General features: G+C 58.7%; 1 protein-coding gene across 1 annotated transcript; it reads right to left on the minus strand.

Annotated features, from left to right (window-relative positions):
- Positions 1 to 1,009: 1,009 nt before the first annotated feature.
- On the minus strand, positions 1,010 to 17,043 carry SELENON (selenoprotein N). Its single transcript, XM_046661971.1, has 12 exons — positions 16,956 to 17,043; positions 16,180 to 16,297; positions 12,938 to 13,071; positions 10,009 to 10,221; positions 9,663 to 9,787; positions 8,954 to 9,091; positions 7,233 to 7,314; positions 6,644 to 6,832; positions 6,159 to 6,264; positions 4,976 to 5,088; positions 4,783 to 4,884; positions 1,010 to 3,351 (listed from the first exon to the last, which is right to left on the minus strand). Exons 2-12 carry the CDS (start codon positions 16,226 to 16,228, stop codon positions 3,181 to 3,183), a joined length of 1,422 nt encoding a protein of 473 aa, XP_046517927.1. The 5' UTR covers positions 16,229 to 16,297; positions 16,956 to 17,043; the 3' UTR covers positions 1,010 to 3,180.
- Positions 17,044 to 17,049: the final 6 nt, after the last annotated feature.

A 17,049-nucleotide genomic window follows, 5' to 3' on the forward strand; every position in this document is an offset into this window, starting at 1 on the left:
GGGACAGGACAGCTTCCCGGGTGGACAACCTGTGCGGTCACACAGGGTCTCATGATTAGAAGAACTCCGTGCTTGTTTTAATACTCTGCTGTTGCCCTCTAAAAATATATATATACACACCTATATGTGTATATATATGTGTATTTTAACAAGGGGCCCAGCATTTACATTTTGCACTGGATTCTGCAAATTATCTACCTGGTCCTGGCCAGAGACCTCAGAGCTTGTCCACCCTGCTCTCCACCATATTTCATATGATGACGGTTGACTTCCAGATCCAACCCTCTTTCCAGGATGGCAAATTGTTGCTTTAGTCACTGATTCCTCCCCCTGGGCAATGGCAGGTCTTACAAATCCACTCCAGCTGTCTTTCCTGGGTGTGGTAGATGCTGTCTTGGTGCCCTACCCAGATCCCCTTTACTCAGCTGGTGAATCCACCCTCCAGCTGCTGTGTTGGCTGCTCATAGCTGCCCCCTTCCCTAGAAAATTGCCCTTGCAGGAGGGAGAATGGAGGCTCTAACCCGAGAAGTTACTCTACTCCCCAAGCCAAAGACTGATACAGGGACAAAAGGTCAGTTCAAGTTGGTGGTGTGGTTTATGCTCCAGAGCCCTTCCCCTGTGATCAGGCCAAGGCTGGTAGGCTTTGGGACTCTATCCCTGCGCAGCATTTTTCCTTTCCCCACTCTGCTTCACTCCTCTTTTACAGGTTTTTCCTGAAGTGCAGTCCCTCAAAAAAATTACCTAATGCCTGTCTCAGGCTCTGCTTCTACAATAATGTTTAACTTCAGAATCTTTCTCAACACAAAACACCAAATTCTAAAAATACTAAGTTCTAGGTGTATCACAAAATTATTTTAAGCAAGGCATTCAAGCCCTCTGGTGACAGAGAAGTAGTCCCTATATGCATTCCAGCCATGCTCCCTTGCCCATCTGCCAAGCCAATCCCACCAAGGAGTCAGACCAAGGACCGAACTGAACAACATCCCACTCAAGGAAAGGCACTTAGAACCACCTTTGTCTCTCCAATTTTATTACAGGACATGTTGGGGACATGGGAGGGAAGTGGCAGAGGGGTAACAGAGGGAAGCTGAGTGCCCTCCCCGACCTTGACCTTTGAGGCACAGTGGGGTACAGGCAAAAGTATCAGATGAGGATGCAGAAAACAAGAAATCAGTGCCTTCCGTGGAACAAGGGTCACTCCACGTGGAGCCAGCCCTTCAGGACCAGCAGGAGGGGAAGAGCCTGCGGGGTGGGGAGGCTGAGTCTCTGCTGACACTGGGGGGCTGCCGCCCACGCCTGGAAGCACGGAGATGGGCTCAGCTGCCCTCCCTCCCTCTAGGGCATGGAAGCACTACCTCCCAGAAGGGCACAAAGAACTTGGCTGAGCTTGCTGGCCCATGCCTTATTCAGTCTGGAGATGGGAAGGGAAGGAGACATTTTGGTTCGAAAGGCTTCCTTTTTCACCTCAGTGAAAACAAGCAGGGGAGAGAGATGGCGGTGCAGTGCAAAACACACACTCCGAGATGGAGACGCAGGCTGAATCTCAACTCCACCACTGAGTGACCTTGGGTAAGTCACTTCACTTCCCTGAGACTCAGTTTCTTCATCTGCAAAATGGGAACAATTAATATCCTCCTCACAGATTTGTTGTGAGGACTAAATGAGAAAACACATGTACTCTTAACAAAGTGCCTCCCGAGAGGGAAGGCTCTGAGGATACTCCAATGGCAGGCAGGAGCTCGGCAGACGGGAGCCTGGAGTGTCTGAGGAAGCGTCTGCCTGGCTTCTTCGTCCCTCTTCCTGTGGGGCAGGGGAGCCGGCTCAGCTCCACGGCCTTCATGAAAGCCCAGGGGCCTCTCATGGGCCTGAGCAGAGGACAAGGGTAGAGTTGGGGGTACGCCAACCCTCTGAGAACCTGTTTTTAAAAAAGCTGGAAGAGGAGAAGGAAGAGAGGACTATTTCTTCCCATAGGTGCAACTGCGGAGACATCAAGCTGGACCCATCCAGGATTTCAGATCCAGCCATCATGGGGCAGCCGCGAGGAAGCCATTGTCCCTCCTTTCTCCTCAGCGCTGGGGTTACAAAAATACCTACAAACTGTGAGGAAGTTCACATAAAAACACTTTTCTGCATGTATAAAAAAGAGACTGGCCATGGTCAGTGGCTCAGGACATGGACCAAGGCCCTAAGAATGGCCAAGGAGGATCAACGGCCACCCACTGGCGGACAAGCTGGTCTGAGCTGCCCTGGCAGCGGAGGCGGCGCCGGCCCCGGGGAGGCTGTGTTCTTTGGCTGGGATGCACTTCTGTGGAGCTGGGTCTGAGGGGCAGGAGGTGTTGGGGGCACTGGTTCCAGCAGTCCTACTGTGACCCTGTGCTGGGGGAGGTGGGGCGTGCCCTTGGCCCTGGACTTCAGGGACCCCTCAGGGGACTCCCTTGCTAAGGGCAGAAGCCAGCTTCACAGTAAACCTTCCCAGACAGCTGGCCTCCAGCAAGTCCCGACACAGGTTCTGGGGTCCTATGATTAGCAGGATTGAGTGGTCTGGGGCACAGTAGCCTTTCCCCTTCTGAAGGAGGGCTCTGTCCAGAGCCTCTAGAAGGATGTTTCCAACTGAGACCAACCCCACTGGGGACATCAGGCATGGGAGGGCAGCCAGGGCTATGGCCAGGAAGAAGGCTCCAGACAAACCGGAGTGCTTGCCTGGTGCCCTCTCCCCGCCCAGGCCAGGGCTTCTTGATGTTTCTTTTGGGAGGGAGGTGAAAGTAAAGAGAGAGGAGTGGCCCTGTCTTCCTGGCACCCACTGCTCCCTATTCTTCACCCCACAAGGGCCTGGACTATGTGCCTGAGTGGTTGAGGTCTAGGGAAGTGACCCCAGGCCCTGTTTTGGGGGTCCTAAGAAGCTTCTGGAGCCAGGTGGGTAGTAAAGAGCTGATGGTGGCAGCCAGAGCTAGAGGTTCATCCACTTGGCCAGCCCAAGGACCCCTTGTCTACCCCACATCACTGAGGCAAAGCCAGGATGGCCACCCTTAGTTGACCTCAGACTCCACAGGCAGCCTGGGGGGCAGGAGGGAATGTCTGAAGTTTGAAATGTGCGAGAACCCCTGGCCCCGGGCCAGAGGGGCCTGTCCATCAGTGCTGCGGGCCTTTCTTTCCAGCTCCCCACTCCAGCCTGGCTTCCCACTAGGGCTGGAGGAGGGGCAGGCCGCGCCGAAGGCCCTCCTTCAGGAACTGCATGTAGGTGGCTGTGGACGGGTCTTCAAAGGTGGACGAGAAGCTGAAGACGTTGCTCTCAATGTCCTCGGGCTTCATGGAGGTGATGTCCAAGAAGTAGTTGGCGTTGATGTGGTGGACCTGGGAGAAGGGCTGGGTGAGGAGAGCAGGGGCCTGTCCAGGCCCAGAACCCCCTCTGCTCCCCGTCTCTCAGGAGAAGCAGCCCCGTGCAGGCCTGTCCTGGCTCGGAGCGGGTGGCAGACAGGCAGGGCTGCTCCCCTCTCCTGCCTCTGCTCACAGGGGGCCCTCTGATGACACAGCTCTTCCATATGGCATCCATGAGGCGAAAACCGAATGGCTTTCAGCATCACCTTTCCCTCACCCCCACCCCCAGCATGACCCTCTTGTCCTCAGTTCCCGTGACCCCTGAACTCCACACTCCCTTCTGTCAAAATGCCCACGTACTCGATGGGCCTGCTTCCCTGTCTGCCTCTCGCTCCGGCTAGGGAGCTCCTTAGGGGCAGGTGCCCGGTCAACAAACGAGCTAACAAACAAATCAACAAGCAAGTGGAAGACCACGGCCAGGCACAGTGCCCCGCTGAGTTCTGGCTGCCAGCTCCGTGAGCCTGGGTCTACCTGGCCGGGCTCCACCACGGTGGGCGCCAGCGCACGAGCGCGAGCTGGCTGCCACTCCCCAGGCCCTGCCTCCCCGACACCCCAGGGCCCAGTCCCGTCACGCTGAGTCCGGGACAGTGGAAGCCTCCGGCGGCGCCCTCTTCTCACCGCCCAGCCCTCATGGGTGTCCTGAGGGACAACTCTTCCCGGCCACTTCCAGCTCTTGCTCCTGCACTGCGCCCCGCTGAGCACCCGGGAAGCTGACCACCCTCCTACAGCCCCACCCTCACCATCCTTTGGGACTTACAGGATAACGAGCAGCCTCGCTCAGCAGAGCGGGAGACTCTGAGGCTCCCAGGTAGGCCTGGCTGCAAAACCAGCTGCCCCTCTTAATCGGCAACTTGTACCACATCTCGGGACCTTTCTGAGGCTCAGTTTCCTTGTTTGTAAAATGGGTATTCATAATATCTATCTCCCAAAGCTGACGTGAGAAGCCAATGAGAGGACGTGTGTGCGTGCTTATAAGAGGTAGTGTCTCGAGGCTTGGCCCGGCCTGGCCTCCCCTGGTCCTCTATGCCTGTCACAAGGCCTGGCCCTCCCTCCTCCTTCCATGCCAGGGCTGGCCATAATGGCCCAAGGTGAGCCTTCCTTTCCAGCCCATGTTCCTGTCCACTCTGCTGCTAGACTGTGCTCATTGCTGCCTGGTCCCCAAAGTGCTACTGAGGTCCCTCTTCTCACGGGAGCGTCCTGACACCTGTACAGGGCAGGCAGCGTGGGCACCATAATTCCTATTTTATAGATGGGACAACTGGGGCTCAGACTGGCTAAGAGACCAGCAGGAAGTAGTGGAGCGAGACTCAAAGCCTGAGGAGGTGTGCAAGCCTGAGCCCCCTGCTGGCCGCTTCCTCTGGCCCAGGGCCTGGCCCGGGGCTCGGCACGGTGGCGGGGGTTGCCTACCACAGTGCCGTTGGGCAGGCAGATCATCATCTCCACGGGGAAGCTGTACTTCTCCAGGTGCAGGTCAGCCAGCTTCTTGTGGGACGGGTTGTCCCGGTTGTTCTATGGGGACAGGTGGGCACACTCTGAGGTCTCATCCGCAGCACTCTCCCAGGGCCTCCCGTGGAGCCACTCCCACCCACCTACCACTCACCTGCAGGTCCTCTAGCTCCTTCACCAGGGACCATGTGCTGATGAAGCTCTCATTGAGGAGGGCGAGGATGGGCGAACTTTCCAGGACGGTCTCCCGGAGAGTCCGCCCTGAACCTGTCAGGGAGAGGCAGGGCCAGAAGAGTGAGGCCCCCCGACAGGTCCTGCTGTGTTTTCTATCAGCATAAACCTCATGGACTGCAGAATGGTCTGAGCACCCAGGTGAAATAAGCTATGCAAAGAGCCTGCCACAGAGTAGGTGCTGAATAAATGCTAGCTGCAATTAATACCAGTAACATACTAGCATCTTGGGCTAAGATTTGGGGTGGGGGTGTACCTGGCCCAGGGACTTATAACAGAGACAACTTCATAAATCCACTAAACTTTGTGCCCCAGGGCCTTTGCACAGACTGTTCTTCTACCTAAAACATTCTTTCTCCTGTCACTTGACAAACTCCTACTCATCCTTCAAAGTCTCAGCTTAAATGTCACTCTCTCCAGGAAACCTTCCCTGACCCCCCCCCCCCCCAGTTATACATTCTCATGCCACTCTGGACCTTGCTTTGTGTAACACTCACCATGCTTGCACTTATTCACTCAATGTCTGCCTTCTGCACACACTGTGTGCTCCCTGAGGACAGAGACTGCTTCTGACTCCCTTACTGAGAGATTCCTAGGACCTAGCCTACAGCTTGGCACAGGAGGTGCCCAGGATGTTTGCTGACTGACTGCATGAGGGCAAGGGTCTTTGTAGGCAGTGTCAGACACCCAAAGAACTTTGCACTCAGAAGGTCTTTGGAGTGTTTTCTGAGTAAGTGAATGCATGCCCAGCTTCTGGCACTATTTTTCCTCAAACTCGTGTGTAACACTTTACAGAGCACAGGCATTTTCACAACTCTAGGCAGTATGTTACCCTGTCGAGAAAACTGAGGCTCAGGGAGGGGAAGTCACTTGGCCAAGGTCTCCAAGCTGAAAACAGCTGAGCTGGACTCTTTGCATTGTGTCCAGCAGCTTCCTCTGAGCTCAGCTCGTCAACCCCCAAGCCCTCACCCCACACCCCTGCCCTGTGTAGCCCTGAGTCCCGCAGGCTCCAACAGGACAGTCCTGTTGGTCTCAGAGCCTCCTGCACCCCACAAGGTGTGAAGTGTCCCCCCATTCTCCCCTTGGACTGGTGGGGTCTCCCTCACCTCAGCAGGACTGGTCGTCCAGGGCCCCCCACAGCAGGATCGAGTGCACCAGCTTGTTCTTGGCCTTGGCTTGGTCAAAGGCCTCGGTGAACGGCAGGTAAGTGACCTGGGGCCACACGGAGACAGAGAGAAGCTACTGTGTGCAGCCAGGGTGTTCAGTGTATAATACGTGTGTGTGTATGTAGCGTATGTGTGTCTGTAAATATGTATATACAGGTGTGTACAGTGTTTGTGTGTGTGTGTGTGTAGGTGCTTGCAGGGTGTGTGTGTGAGTGTGTGAAGGGGTGCTGCTAAACCAGGGGAGGCCTCCTCCAGGTTCAGATGGCAAAGGGGAGGCTCCCCCTTCCCCTGGCTGGGTCCCACAGGGAGCCAGCCTCAGCAGCAAGCCATGCACTGAGCCCAGTGCCCTGTGCCCAGCTGCTGCCCCCACAGGCCCGCCCCAGCCCCACGGAGCCCGACCCTGGCCAATGCCTGCGCCGCCTCACCTTCTTGAAGGGGTACATGGCCACCTCCAGGCGCCGGGCAGCCTCCTCCCAGCTCAGCTCCTGCTGCCACTTGATCTCCTCAAACACAAACTGGAGGGGCTCCCCCGAGGGCAGGCGGCTGTCGATCAGGTTGCCATCCTCATCCAGGATCACAGAGGGCACTGAGGGGCCCAGGGCCTCCAGCTCCATCTGGGCCAGAGGTCGGCAAGAGAGGATATCAGTGAGGGGTGTCTGAGAGACGGGCAAGAATCCTCAGGGGGCCCTCAAAGACACCCCCCTCGTTGCAGAGCTGGGAAGACTGAGGCCTAAGGACAGGCAGGGCCTGGTCAAGGTTATGCAGTGAATCCAGGACAGAGCTGGTGTCCAGCCAGGGCTCTGTCCACCACGTGAGTCGTCTCAGGGCCCACGGCAGATGCTGGGCTCTGTGTGGAACAGGGGGCTTCTCAGAATCCTGCTTTGGGGGTGGTTGGCCTCAGCCTGCCAGGAGCCCTGTCCTTCACCCTGGATGCCCTGAGGCTTCCAGCCAGCTAGGCCCTCCCTGCAGCCGAGCCCTGCTTCCTACCTGGGCAGGGACCACCTGTGTGCCCACCTGGGGTATGTAGCCGATGTCCACCTCCATGTTGCTGCTCTCACTGGCCCCGTACAGCCACTCCATGTCCACGTTCAGAGACCTGGGGGCAGCGAGAGGGCGGCCAGGGCAGAGCCCCACCATTGTCAAGGCCCATTAACCACTCTGTCAGACTTTACCTTGCTGAGAGCGCACAGCTGACCCCATTTTACAGACGAGGACACTGAGGCTTGGCAAGGTGAATCCAAGGTCTCAGAGCCCTGGGGTCCTGACTGCAGAGACTGGCCCGTTCCTCTTCCTCAGGCTCTGCGGCCGCACCACCCTCCCCAGCCCAGCCCTTTACAGTTTAGAGGGCTTTCACACCCATGTCCCGTGTACTGCCCACGACCCACGACTCTGAGGCCGAGGTCATTAGCGCCCTCCCCCCGCCCCAGGACAGGAGTGGGGCAGGGAAGGCCAGCACTGGCCGCCCTGCGCTGGCCTCCTCTGCTCCCTCTCCAGCGGGAACTCTGGCCCTATCAGGTGCCATCTGCAGATCTGCCACACGGGGGCGCCCCAGGACTGGCAATCAGGCCCCTTGGGAGGGGTGAGGCCGCGTGGGGCGAGCTGCCTTCAGCAGCCCAGTGGCCTGGTCCTTGGACACATGCCCAGGAGCAGCTGGTTTTGCAGCTGGCTATTTGGGCCTCTCCTGTTCCATGCAGTCCAGGACCCCCACCTCCAACCCTGGGTTGGAGGCAGATGTGCCCTGGGCCTGTAGCACAGGTGCTTGCTTGGGGAGGGGAGGGAGTAGAGCTCATCCTTCCTCCTCATTTCCCTGTGGCCGGGATGCTCCCTTCCTCCAGGGAGTGAGAGGAAGGCACTGCTGCTCCTGGGGGCAGCTTTCTCTTCCCTGGCTATCCCAACCATCCCCTCACTGCTGAGCAGGAGTCAGCCTCCAATCTAGCAGATGAGGATACTGAGGCCCAGAGAGGGCCATGGCCTTGCCCACAGCCACACAGTCCACTGGTTCCACGGCCAAGACTTAACCATGGGCCACCCAGCTCCTAGCCCAGGTCTTGTTCCTGTGCAAAGTCACTCAGGCCCACTAAGTGGCCACCAGCTGTCAGGGAGGAATCTGGAAAGACTTGAGGCCAGGGCCTCTGGGTCCCCCGCTCCCATGACAAGGCTGACCCTGAGTGGGTCAGGCAGGCAGGGAGCTGGCATGGATCAATCCTAAGAGCTCCCCCTCCCAACTTGTTCTTCGAATGTAGGTGATGGGGACCTGCCCTCAGGCCTCTGCCCGTGCTGTTCCTTCTGTCTGGAAAAGCCTCCTCACCCCCCAGGCCTCCACTTAGATGACCCTATCTCTGGCAAGACTTGATGGACCTCGACCAGCCAGGTCCCTGCCCCCTGCTGGCCCTCCCTTAGGTGCCATGAGCAGGCTGTGGTTACTGTTGGAGGTCTGTGTGTGGGCCTGTCGGGGGTCCGTCAGCAGTATGCAGGCAGGGAGGCTCCGCTTCAGGGCCTACTGGCTGCTGCACTGGGTCCCAGGCAGAGTGGGGGGCGAGGACCACACAATGCCTGAGACATGCTTCTCAGATGATGGAATGACCCCCCTCAGCCCACCTTGGGCTGCCTCCTCCTGGATCAGCTCCAGGCTTTCCTGGTTCTGGGGAGCAAAGGGGGGATGGAGACTGAGGGGGCCTCTGGGCCCCTGCATCTGAACTCCTGGAGCTGGGGGCGGGGACAGCCAGGGCTCCCACCTGTGGTTGGGCACGAAGAGCCGGAAGTCACGGACGTGGGTGGCATCTTTGGAGAGGATGATGTGGCCGGTGAACTGGCCAGGAGAGAACCAGAAGGGGAAATCGGGTGGCTCGCTGAGCTGGAACTCGGCATGGATCCTGTGGGGAAGGAGCCCGCTGGGAACAGCCCTGCTGAGCAGGAGCTTGCCCTCCCACTTCTGCCCCAAAGCTGGGAACCCTGGGCCGGAACCTTGTGTGGGGCAGAGGGCTGGGCAGGGGAGGAAGGAGAGCGTGCGGGGCAGGGAGATGGCCCGAGGCCCTCCAAGCGCTGCCCGTCCTTCAGGCCCCAGTCCGTGCGCTCCTTCCCCAGAAGCCCTGCCTGACTCTCCCCTGAGGTCTCAGCCTGAGCTCACGCGGCTGTGTGACCTGGTGTCAAAGCTCTTATGCACCCCCTTCTGTGTGGATGACAGTCACGGCCACCAGCCCGTGCCAAGCACACTCCACGCCTTTTCTCTTCCTCCTGGGAGGGAGTCACCGCCACCCTGATCCACAGATGAGGACACCGAGGCTCAGAGAGCCAAAGCTGCTTGCCCGAGACCACAGGGTGGTGAGTGGTGGAGCTGGGGGCCCCAAGTCCAGCCCTGCCCTCCCAGAGCCGTGCCTTCTGTGCTGCCCTGGAATCCCAGGCCCGGAGCGGGTCACGCAGGATGGGGCTGCGAGGACCACTCACCGGAACATCACGGTGTAGTAGAAATCACTGATGGCGGTCAGGCAGGCCACAGCCCCCTGAGGGGCAAAGCGGGTCTTCACGAAGGGCCGCGGGTGGAACATGCTCAGGAGCCGGTGGATGATGACCTGGGGGGAGGGCAGTGGGACCCCAGGCTGGCCTGCTGGGCCCTGCTCCCCTGGGTGAGGGTCAGCTCTGAACCTGCAGGCCCAGGGACCCAGGGAGGGGGTGGGTCCAGAGGGAGGTGGAACAGGTGGGGCAGGCCTGGCGCTGGGGGTCCAGTTCAGGTGGGGAGGGGCCATGCCTGGGCTGGGGCTCAGGGCCCCGGGGCTGCCATGGTTGCCCTCACCTCCTTGCCCTTGGGCGGTGGCGGGTAGAAGCGGTTGTTGGACAAATAGCCGGTGAAGACGCTCAGCTCACTGGGGATGATCCACCAGGGCTCGCCCAGCTCCACGTGGCCCCGAGGCGGAAGGAAGGGCTGGAAGTGGCGGGCGGCAAACACCGCACTTGGCGAGGCTGCGGTTGTCCAGTTGCGGAGGCCAGACAGGGCCAGGCGGGAGACCTGAGGCAGGGAAGGCCGAAGCATGAGGCACTGGGAACCGTGATTTTGGGGTCCCCTGTGTCGTGCGTGGGTGGAGGTCTCCCTCGAGCCCTGGGCCAGCCCACAAGCCAAAGGAACAGAGGCACCAGGGGAGGCTCCTGCCCTGGTCACCCCGCAGGCCTGGCACTGTTCTGCCAGAGCCGAGGCTCATCTCACCCTCCCCAACCCCCGGCCCAAGAAACAACGTCCCCGCGGCCAACTCAGGCCCAGCCCAGGCCAGAGCAGGCCTCACACAGTCCCGCCTCAGTGCTCTGCACAGCCAGCATAGCAACCGGGTGCCACAGCCCTGCCCTGGGCTTCCTCGCCCCCTCCACCCGCCTTGCTTTCCGCTCCCCAACACCCCCACCAAGTCTCCTCCTGGTCTAATGTCCCACTGATGAGTCAAAGTTTGGCTCTGGAGCTAAGTCGAAGGAGGGAGACCATAGCCACCTTTTGGGTGAAATCTCCAGGGTCAAGAGCAGGATGAGACCAGAGAGAAGGGGAGGGAAGCCCCCCCCCCCCCCCCCCTCCCCCCCCAGAGAGCGCCCTGCCTAAGCACAGCCTGCGCCACACTGACTGCGCACCCCGGCCCACGGCCTGCCCTAAGCTGTTTCCTCAGTAATGCCTCTCACTTCTGTCTGATGAGCTGACGGGCCTTCTGCACGTCTGCCTGGGGCACAGAGGTGGGACCCTGAGCTAGCAGCTCCCTGGCATGCTCCACCTTCAGCAGCTGTCCCCTGCCCTTCTGGGCCGCAGGCAGCAGTCCTGTCCACTGAGGCATCAGCCACAGGAGGGTGAGTGCCTGGCAGCCCCGGGGAGCTCAGCCCCCAGGGAGCTGCCCCAGTCTTTGACAGCAGCAGGTTCCCCCCCTTCCCCACCTCCAGGCTCAGGCCCCAGGCTCAGTGGGGAGGGGGGTGGCAGGAGAGAGGCGCCAGCTCCCACCAGGAGGGATTTAACGGGCCGGCTCTCAAAGCAGGGCTGGCTATGAGGGCCGGGTGGAGCCCCTGCTGCTGGGGCCTGCTCACAGGCTGGGGAGCTGCCTGCTGCGGGGACCTGCACTCTGTGGGGCTCGGCTAGGGAGGCCAGGGCGGGGGGCGCTGCTCCTGACCCATCTCCCCTCTCAGGGAGGGTGTGCCCCCAGCACCTGCCCCACATTGTTCTCGCTGCTCTGCAGGGCACTCATCTGCTCCGACAGCTTCAACCACCACGCCAGGCCCATTGCTGCCAAACCCATCTCCATCCAGATCTTTCTATGGAAGGTCAAACTTGTGTTTTGAACCACTTACTGGACTCTCCTCCTGCACAGCCCCCAGGCACCTGAACTTCAACAGTTCAAGCTGGCCTCATTCCTTCTCCACCAGACCCACTACCTTTCTCTCGTCCCCATTGGGGCAAACGGCCCACCAGGCACCTGGTCACCAGCCAGAAGCCTGGGTCACCCCTACTCCTCTGCCACCACTTTCCATTGCAGCCACGTCCTGCCTTTCTTCCTTTCCCACATCCTCCAGGCTGTCCTTCATCCCCATCACCACTGCCCCCCACCACCTGCCTCCCTCCTGGGAACTGGTCTTTTGCCTCCCATTTCTCCCCAGCTGCCAGCTTGGAAACAGGCTGAGGAGGGAACTCTCCTATTTCAACATCTGCGACGGTAATTTGCTGCTGCAGAATGAAGGCCAAAGTCAGGCAACAGAAGCCCTTTGCGTTCAGACAACTTCTCTGCCAGCCCCACTGACCGAGACGCCCTGGACATGTGTCCCACGTGCCCTGGGTTCAGCCACATCAGCTCCCTGCCCTCGGTTGACAGGCCTGGCCCTTTTTGCCTCAGGCCTTTGTTTATATGAAGCAACAGTTCAACTGAGACATAAGAGCTGAGTAGGTGTGGGCTGGGCAGGGAGAAAACGTCATTCCTGGCCGAGGGAGCAGCATCTGAGAAAGCTCGCAGTTGGAAGACAGCCTGGATGTCTGAAGAGGTTGGAATAGAGAAAGCGGAGAGGAGAGGATGGGAGAGGCAGGCCAGGCCTGGGATGCCTGGGTCCCAGGATGGGCTGGAGGCCTCGTCCACAGGGCCTCGGGTGGGGGTGGGGCTCGTTAGCACAGCATTTGTCAGGTGCCCTCCCCACTCCATGTCCCCTGCCAGGGGCCGAATCTCAGGTCCAGTTCATTGGAGTTCAACAGAGCAGCTGTCAGGTGCCAGGCATCGTGCTGGGGGCCTGGGGATGCACAGATGTGGGGGATACAGGCCTTGCCCTCAAGATACCCACAGCCTGGGGGGAGAAGACTGACTTGCAGAAAGTGGTGACTGTAGGAACGGCAGCTGCATCAACACATCTCTGGTGCACTTGCTGTTCCCTCCAGCAGGACCCGTCCTGGTCCTGCCACTGCCCTCACCTGCCCAGGCCCTCCTCCCCTACAATCTCCGCACTCCCTCCAGGAAGCCAGCCCAGATCCCCCGCCCAGTCTGGAGGCTCAGGCCTCTCTCTGCTGCTTCCCGTCCCAGACTGTGGGCCTGGACAGCCGGGGCAGCACCGTCCCCACTTCTGCACCCCCGAGGCCCGCACGGAGGACAGCTGATACAGGGAGGGGGGACAGAAAGGAGGAAACTGGAACTGAGCGCAGACCCCTTCTTAGGAGGCGAGTGCATACACATGATCCTCCCATGTGCGGACCTGTCTGTGGGGGACCCCCGCACCCAACTCACCCCCAGGAAGCCATCTTTGCTCTTGGTCATGGACTCCGGGAGCAGAGGCTGGAATCGGGCTTCTATGGTGAGCGTCTCCTCACTGGGGTCAGGCGGCAGCTCCTCCTCCTCGTAGCTGGCCGCAGGAGTTGACCCTGTGAGACAGGGATTGCTGGAGAGGGCCCTGCCCTCAGGCATCCACACTGGCCGTGACTAAGGGAGCAAGGTTTGGAGCCGGGGGTAACAGTTAACAACCACCAAAGTAACAACCAATGTGTATCCCATTTTAGTTTCACAGCAGCCCTGTGAGGTAGATAATAACATTATCACCAACTTCATTTTACAAATGAGAAAGTGAAGGCTCAGAGGGATGAATTCACTTTCCCAAGGTCACACAGCTAAGTAATGGGAGTCAGGATTCAAAGCCAGGCCTGTCTTACTCTAAACCCATGATCAACCTTCTTCTGGGGGAGTTAAGATCTCAGAGCTCCAGTCTCCTCACAGGCTTAGGAACCAGATGATCTGGGTTCAAATCCTAGCCCCACCTTTCGCCAGCTGTGTGATGGTTGGCCAGTGGCTTGTTATGAGGATTAACTGAGCTAATCCATGTCATGTTAGCACCAGGCCTGGTACAGAGCAAACCCATAATAAACTTTAGCTGTATTACTACTACAGAGGTTTCAGGGTCGGAGGTCCATGGAGCTGGGGCTCAAACCTAATTCTTCTGACTCCAACCTGTGCTCTTTCCAGCAGGCCAGGCTGGCTGCAGAAAGGCCATTCTCACTGTTCCCTTCCCTTTGTTCTCCACAAGGAGTCCGAGATGCACTCGGTGCTGGGCCCACCAAAGGCAGCATCTGCACGGGGAGCTGCTGGGCCCGGCAGCTGGGATCCCCAGCAGCAAGGAGAGAAGCTACTTTCCGGGGCTTGGAGAGAACGCACTGGGCCGGGCATCGTGGGCCCAGCTCCAGCGTGAGGTCAGCTCTGTTTCCCAGACCGTTTGGGGCAAACCCCTCAGCCTCTCTGGTTTTCCTCCACGAGAAATGAAGACCATGCTGGCATGCACGTCCCGTCATGGGGGTCTTGTGGAGAAACAAACACTGCTCCGAGAGGCACTGGGTCAGGGACTCACAGCAATGGATGAAAGCAGGAAACAGAACCAGGCGATCTTTAGTGTCACAGAAAGAGCCCTGGTTCTGGAGTGTGGAGGCTTGCTTCTCCCTGGTTCTCTGGGTGGCCTTGTGTCCCCATCATTATAAGGAGGGGCTGGCCTGGCAGTGGCTGACCTTGATTTCTCAGATCTCTTCCTGCTCAGAGATCTGCCGAGTCTAATCTTTCAAGTGTGGAGGGAATCATGAAGCTTGAAGGGAGAAATGAAGCCTATTTCAAAAGGGGTTACTAACAGAAGTGGGGCCCACGACACCAGTAACAGAGTAAAGCAGGGTGGGGTCTTGTCGGGTCCACCCTCCCAGGGCAGGCTGGTGGTACAGAGACCACACGTGGCACTGGCTGACTGACTGACGCAAGGGGTGCATTCGAAGCAGTTTTCAACCAGCAACCATCAGAATCACCCAGGACTCTCCCCAGAATCTCCTACTGAGTCGGAATCGTAAGGGGCTAGAGTCAGGAAACTCTCCTTCCAGCGAGCCCTCCCAGCGGCTCTGGCTGAAAGCCCTGTTCTAAAGAATCACTGTGATTCTGCGTCTGTAGTCAACGCAGCGAGGCCCTCACGATCTGGAAGCCTCTCAGGAACGGAACAGGGCTGTGCAGGGTTATTAGTCTGCCTGGCGTGTTCAAGTATTTTACTGCTAGTCACAGATAATTATTCATAATAATGCCCAGCATTTTATGGCCCTTTGGTTTTTTCATAAAAAGTTTTATTTCCTGCCTTATAACATTTGCTCATTATAGACAATTTTCAAAAGTTTTAAGGTATGAAGCAGAAAATTAAACACACTCATAAGTGCCAACTAGAGAGACTGTTTGCCTCTATGTCCTGCTTAGATCTGGTGTTTCTGGTTTTGCCTGGTCCAGTTCTTCACTCACAGTGGCCTTGGAGGTCGTGGAGGGAGGGGTTATTTTCCCCTGATGGAGAAAAGGGTTTATGTGAAAAAATTAAAAGCAGCTCCAAGCCCAGCAAGCTTGGCCAATGCATCATTATGAGGGAACTCTCGCTCTCCAGCCATAAAAAAGGACAAGGAGGTGGCTTCGTGGATGCTCAGAGAAGCCTGTGCAGAGGTCAAAGCAAGCCCACATGGGGCTGACCTGTTTACCGGCCGTCTGCTTTCACCACAGAACTGACTGCCCCTGAGAGACGCTGACACATGTCTGCGCCAGCAAATTAGTATTTGTTATCTGACTCTCCTCTGACAGGGACCACAGGTCACTGGGCGAGCAAGTGGCCAACCTCCCTAACCCATCCCAGGACACAGGAAGCCCATCACAGAACGTTGGTGCTTACTCACCCGAGAGCAGCTAGCATCTCTTCTCGCCTTTTCCATCGACTGACCTACTTACACCAGGCACTTTGGGTGACAAATAGGTGCCCAAAATCGTAGTTCAAGAAACGTCACAAGAAATTAACACAGAGGTTGGGGTAGTGGTGAGAGAAGCATTTTGTAACTCATTAGTTGTTTCAGCTCCCCATCTTTACAAAAAAAAAAAATCACTGATTACAACTAGGCAAAAAAGGATCGCAAGAACGAGCCAGGACGCTGACAGCAGCTGAGCGAGTTTATACTCCGTGAGGACAGTCACGGCTCCCCTCGACTGAACATCTACTGCACATCCGTCACTCTGCAGACTTTCTCTCTAATTCTCAACCCTGTGAGCTGGCCCAGGGCAGCCCCGGTTCAAATCCTGGCTCTGCACCTCCCTAGCCTGGGCACGTGGTGAGCCCCCCGTGCCTGTCTCCCAAACGATAACCATGGGCAGCATGACAGGGTCCATCTCACAGGCGCTGTGAGGATTAAAGAGACAACTTACACGAAGCACTTAAAGTGAGGTCTGGCCCAGAGGAAGTGGCCAGGGAACATTAACTGGGGTTACTCACTCGTGAGGAGAACAGGCTGGGGGGTGGGAATGTGCGCTGAAGCCGCTCACCCAAACCACCAGCTAGAAAGTGTCAGAGCTGCGGGCAGGACCTCAGGGCTGCCAGGACCCACAGTCTTCCTCGACTCCAGAGGCCCTCCTGCTTAGAGCAGACGCAGAGCAAGGAGCACAGTGCCTGGGCTCCCTCCTCCCCAGTCCCCAGCCTCTCCTGGTACCTGTCAGCTTCTCCGCGATGGGCTTGAACTCCTCTGGACTGATGTACATATCCCGGTCAGTGTCCAAGGAGGAAAAGAGAAAGAGGCCTTCTGTCCCCAGGGCCTTCAGTGCTGACTCCTGCTCGGGAGGAAGGGGCGGGGCTGAGCACCCGCTGGACACCCCACTGTTATCCCAAAGGGGGGTGGGGGCGGGGGGAAAGGGACGGGGACGGGACAGCTCCCACCACCATCTTCCTGAGTTCTCTCAACACCTCCCAGTCTATCTGTCCAAATGTCACCTCCGCACCGCCCCAGAGCCCCAGTCCCCTTCCCTGGTTCCTGCTTCACTCCTGGCCTTCACCCACTGTCCAGTCTCTAAGCTCCCCCACCCTAAGTCTGTCCCCCACAGGCCCTCCTATCTGGCCCCAGCTCCATTTCTTCTTTCTCCCATTCTCCTCCCCTGTCCCAGCGCTCCCCAGCCCCACTTCCAGATTCTCCGGTCCCAGCTTCACGGCGGACCTTGTCTGCTGTCCACTGTCCCAGTCGCCCCTCTAGACTGTCCCCCTCCAGTATGTCCCAGCCCCTGCCTCACTGACCCGTCCTTTCACTTCCCCCCATTGGTCCTTCCAAGTCTGCCCGACCCCCGGAACCCCCGTTCCCTCCAGCTTCCAAGTCGCCCTCCCGGGCGCACCGTCCCCCTCCAGCCACGAGCGGACCTTCCCTTCCCAAGCGCGTCCTCCCGCCCCGCACCCCGGTCCAGTCCCCGCGTGTCCCGGGCCCGCGCCGCCCCCCCGGACCTGCCGTGCGGCCGCCTGGGCCTCGGCGAGGCGGGCGTAGGCCCGGGCGGCGGCGGCGGCCGCGGCGGCGGCGAGCAGGGCTCCAAGCAGCGCC

Source organism: Equus quagga, chromosome 5 (genome assembly GCF_021613505.1).
Source record: "Equus quagga isolate Etosha38 chromosome 5, UCLA_HA_Equagga_1.0, whole genome shotgun sequence".
Classification (NCBI taxonomy): Eukaryota; Metazoa; Chordata; class Mammalia; order Perissodactyla; family Equidae; genus Equus; species Equus quagga.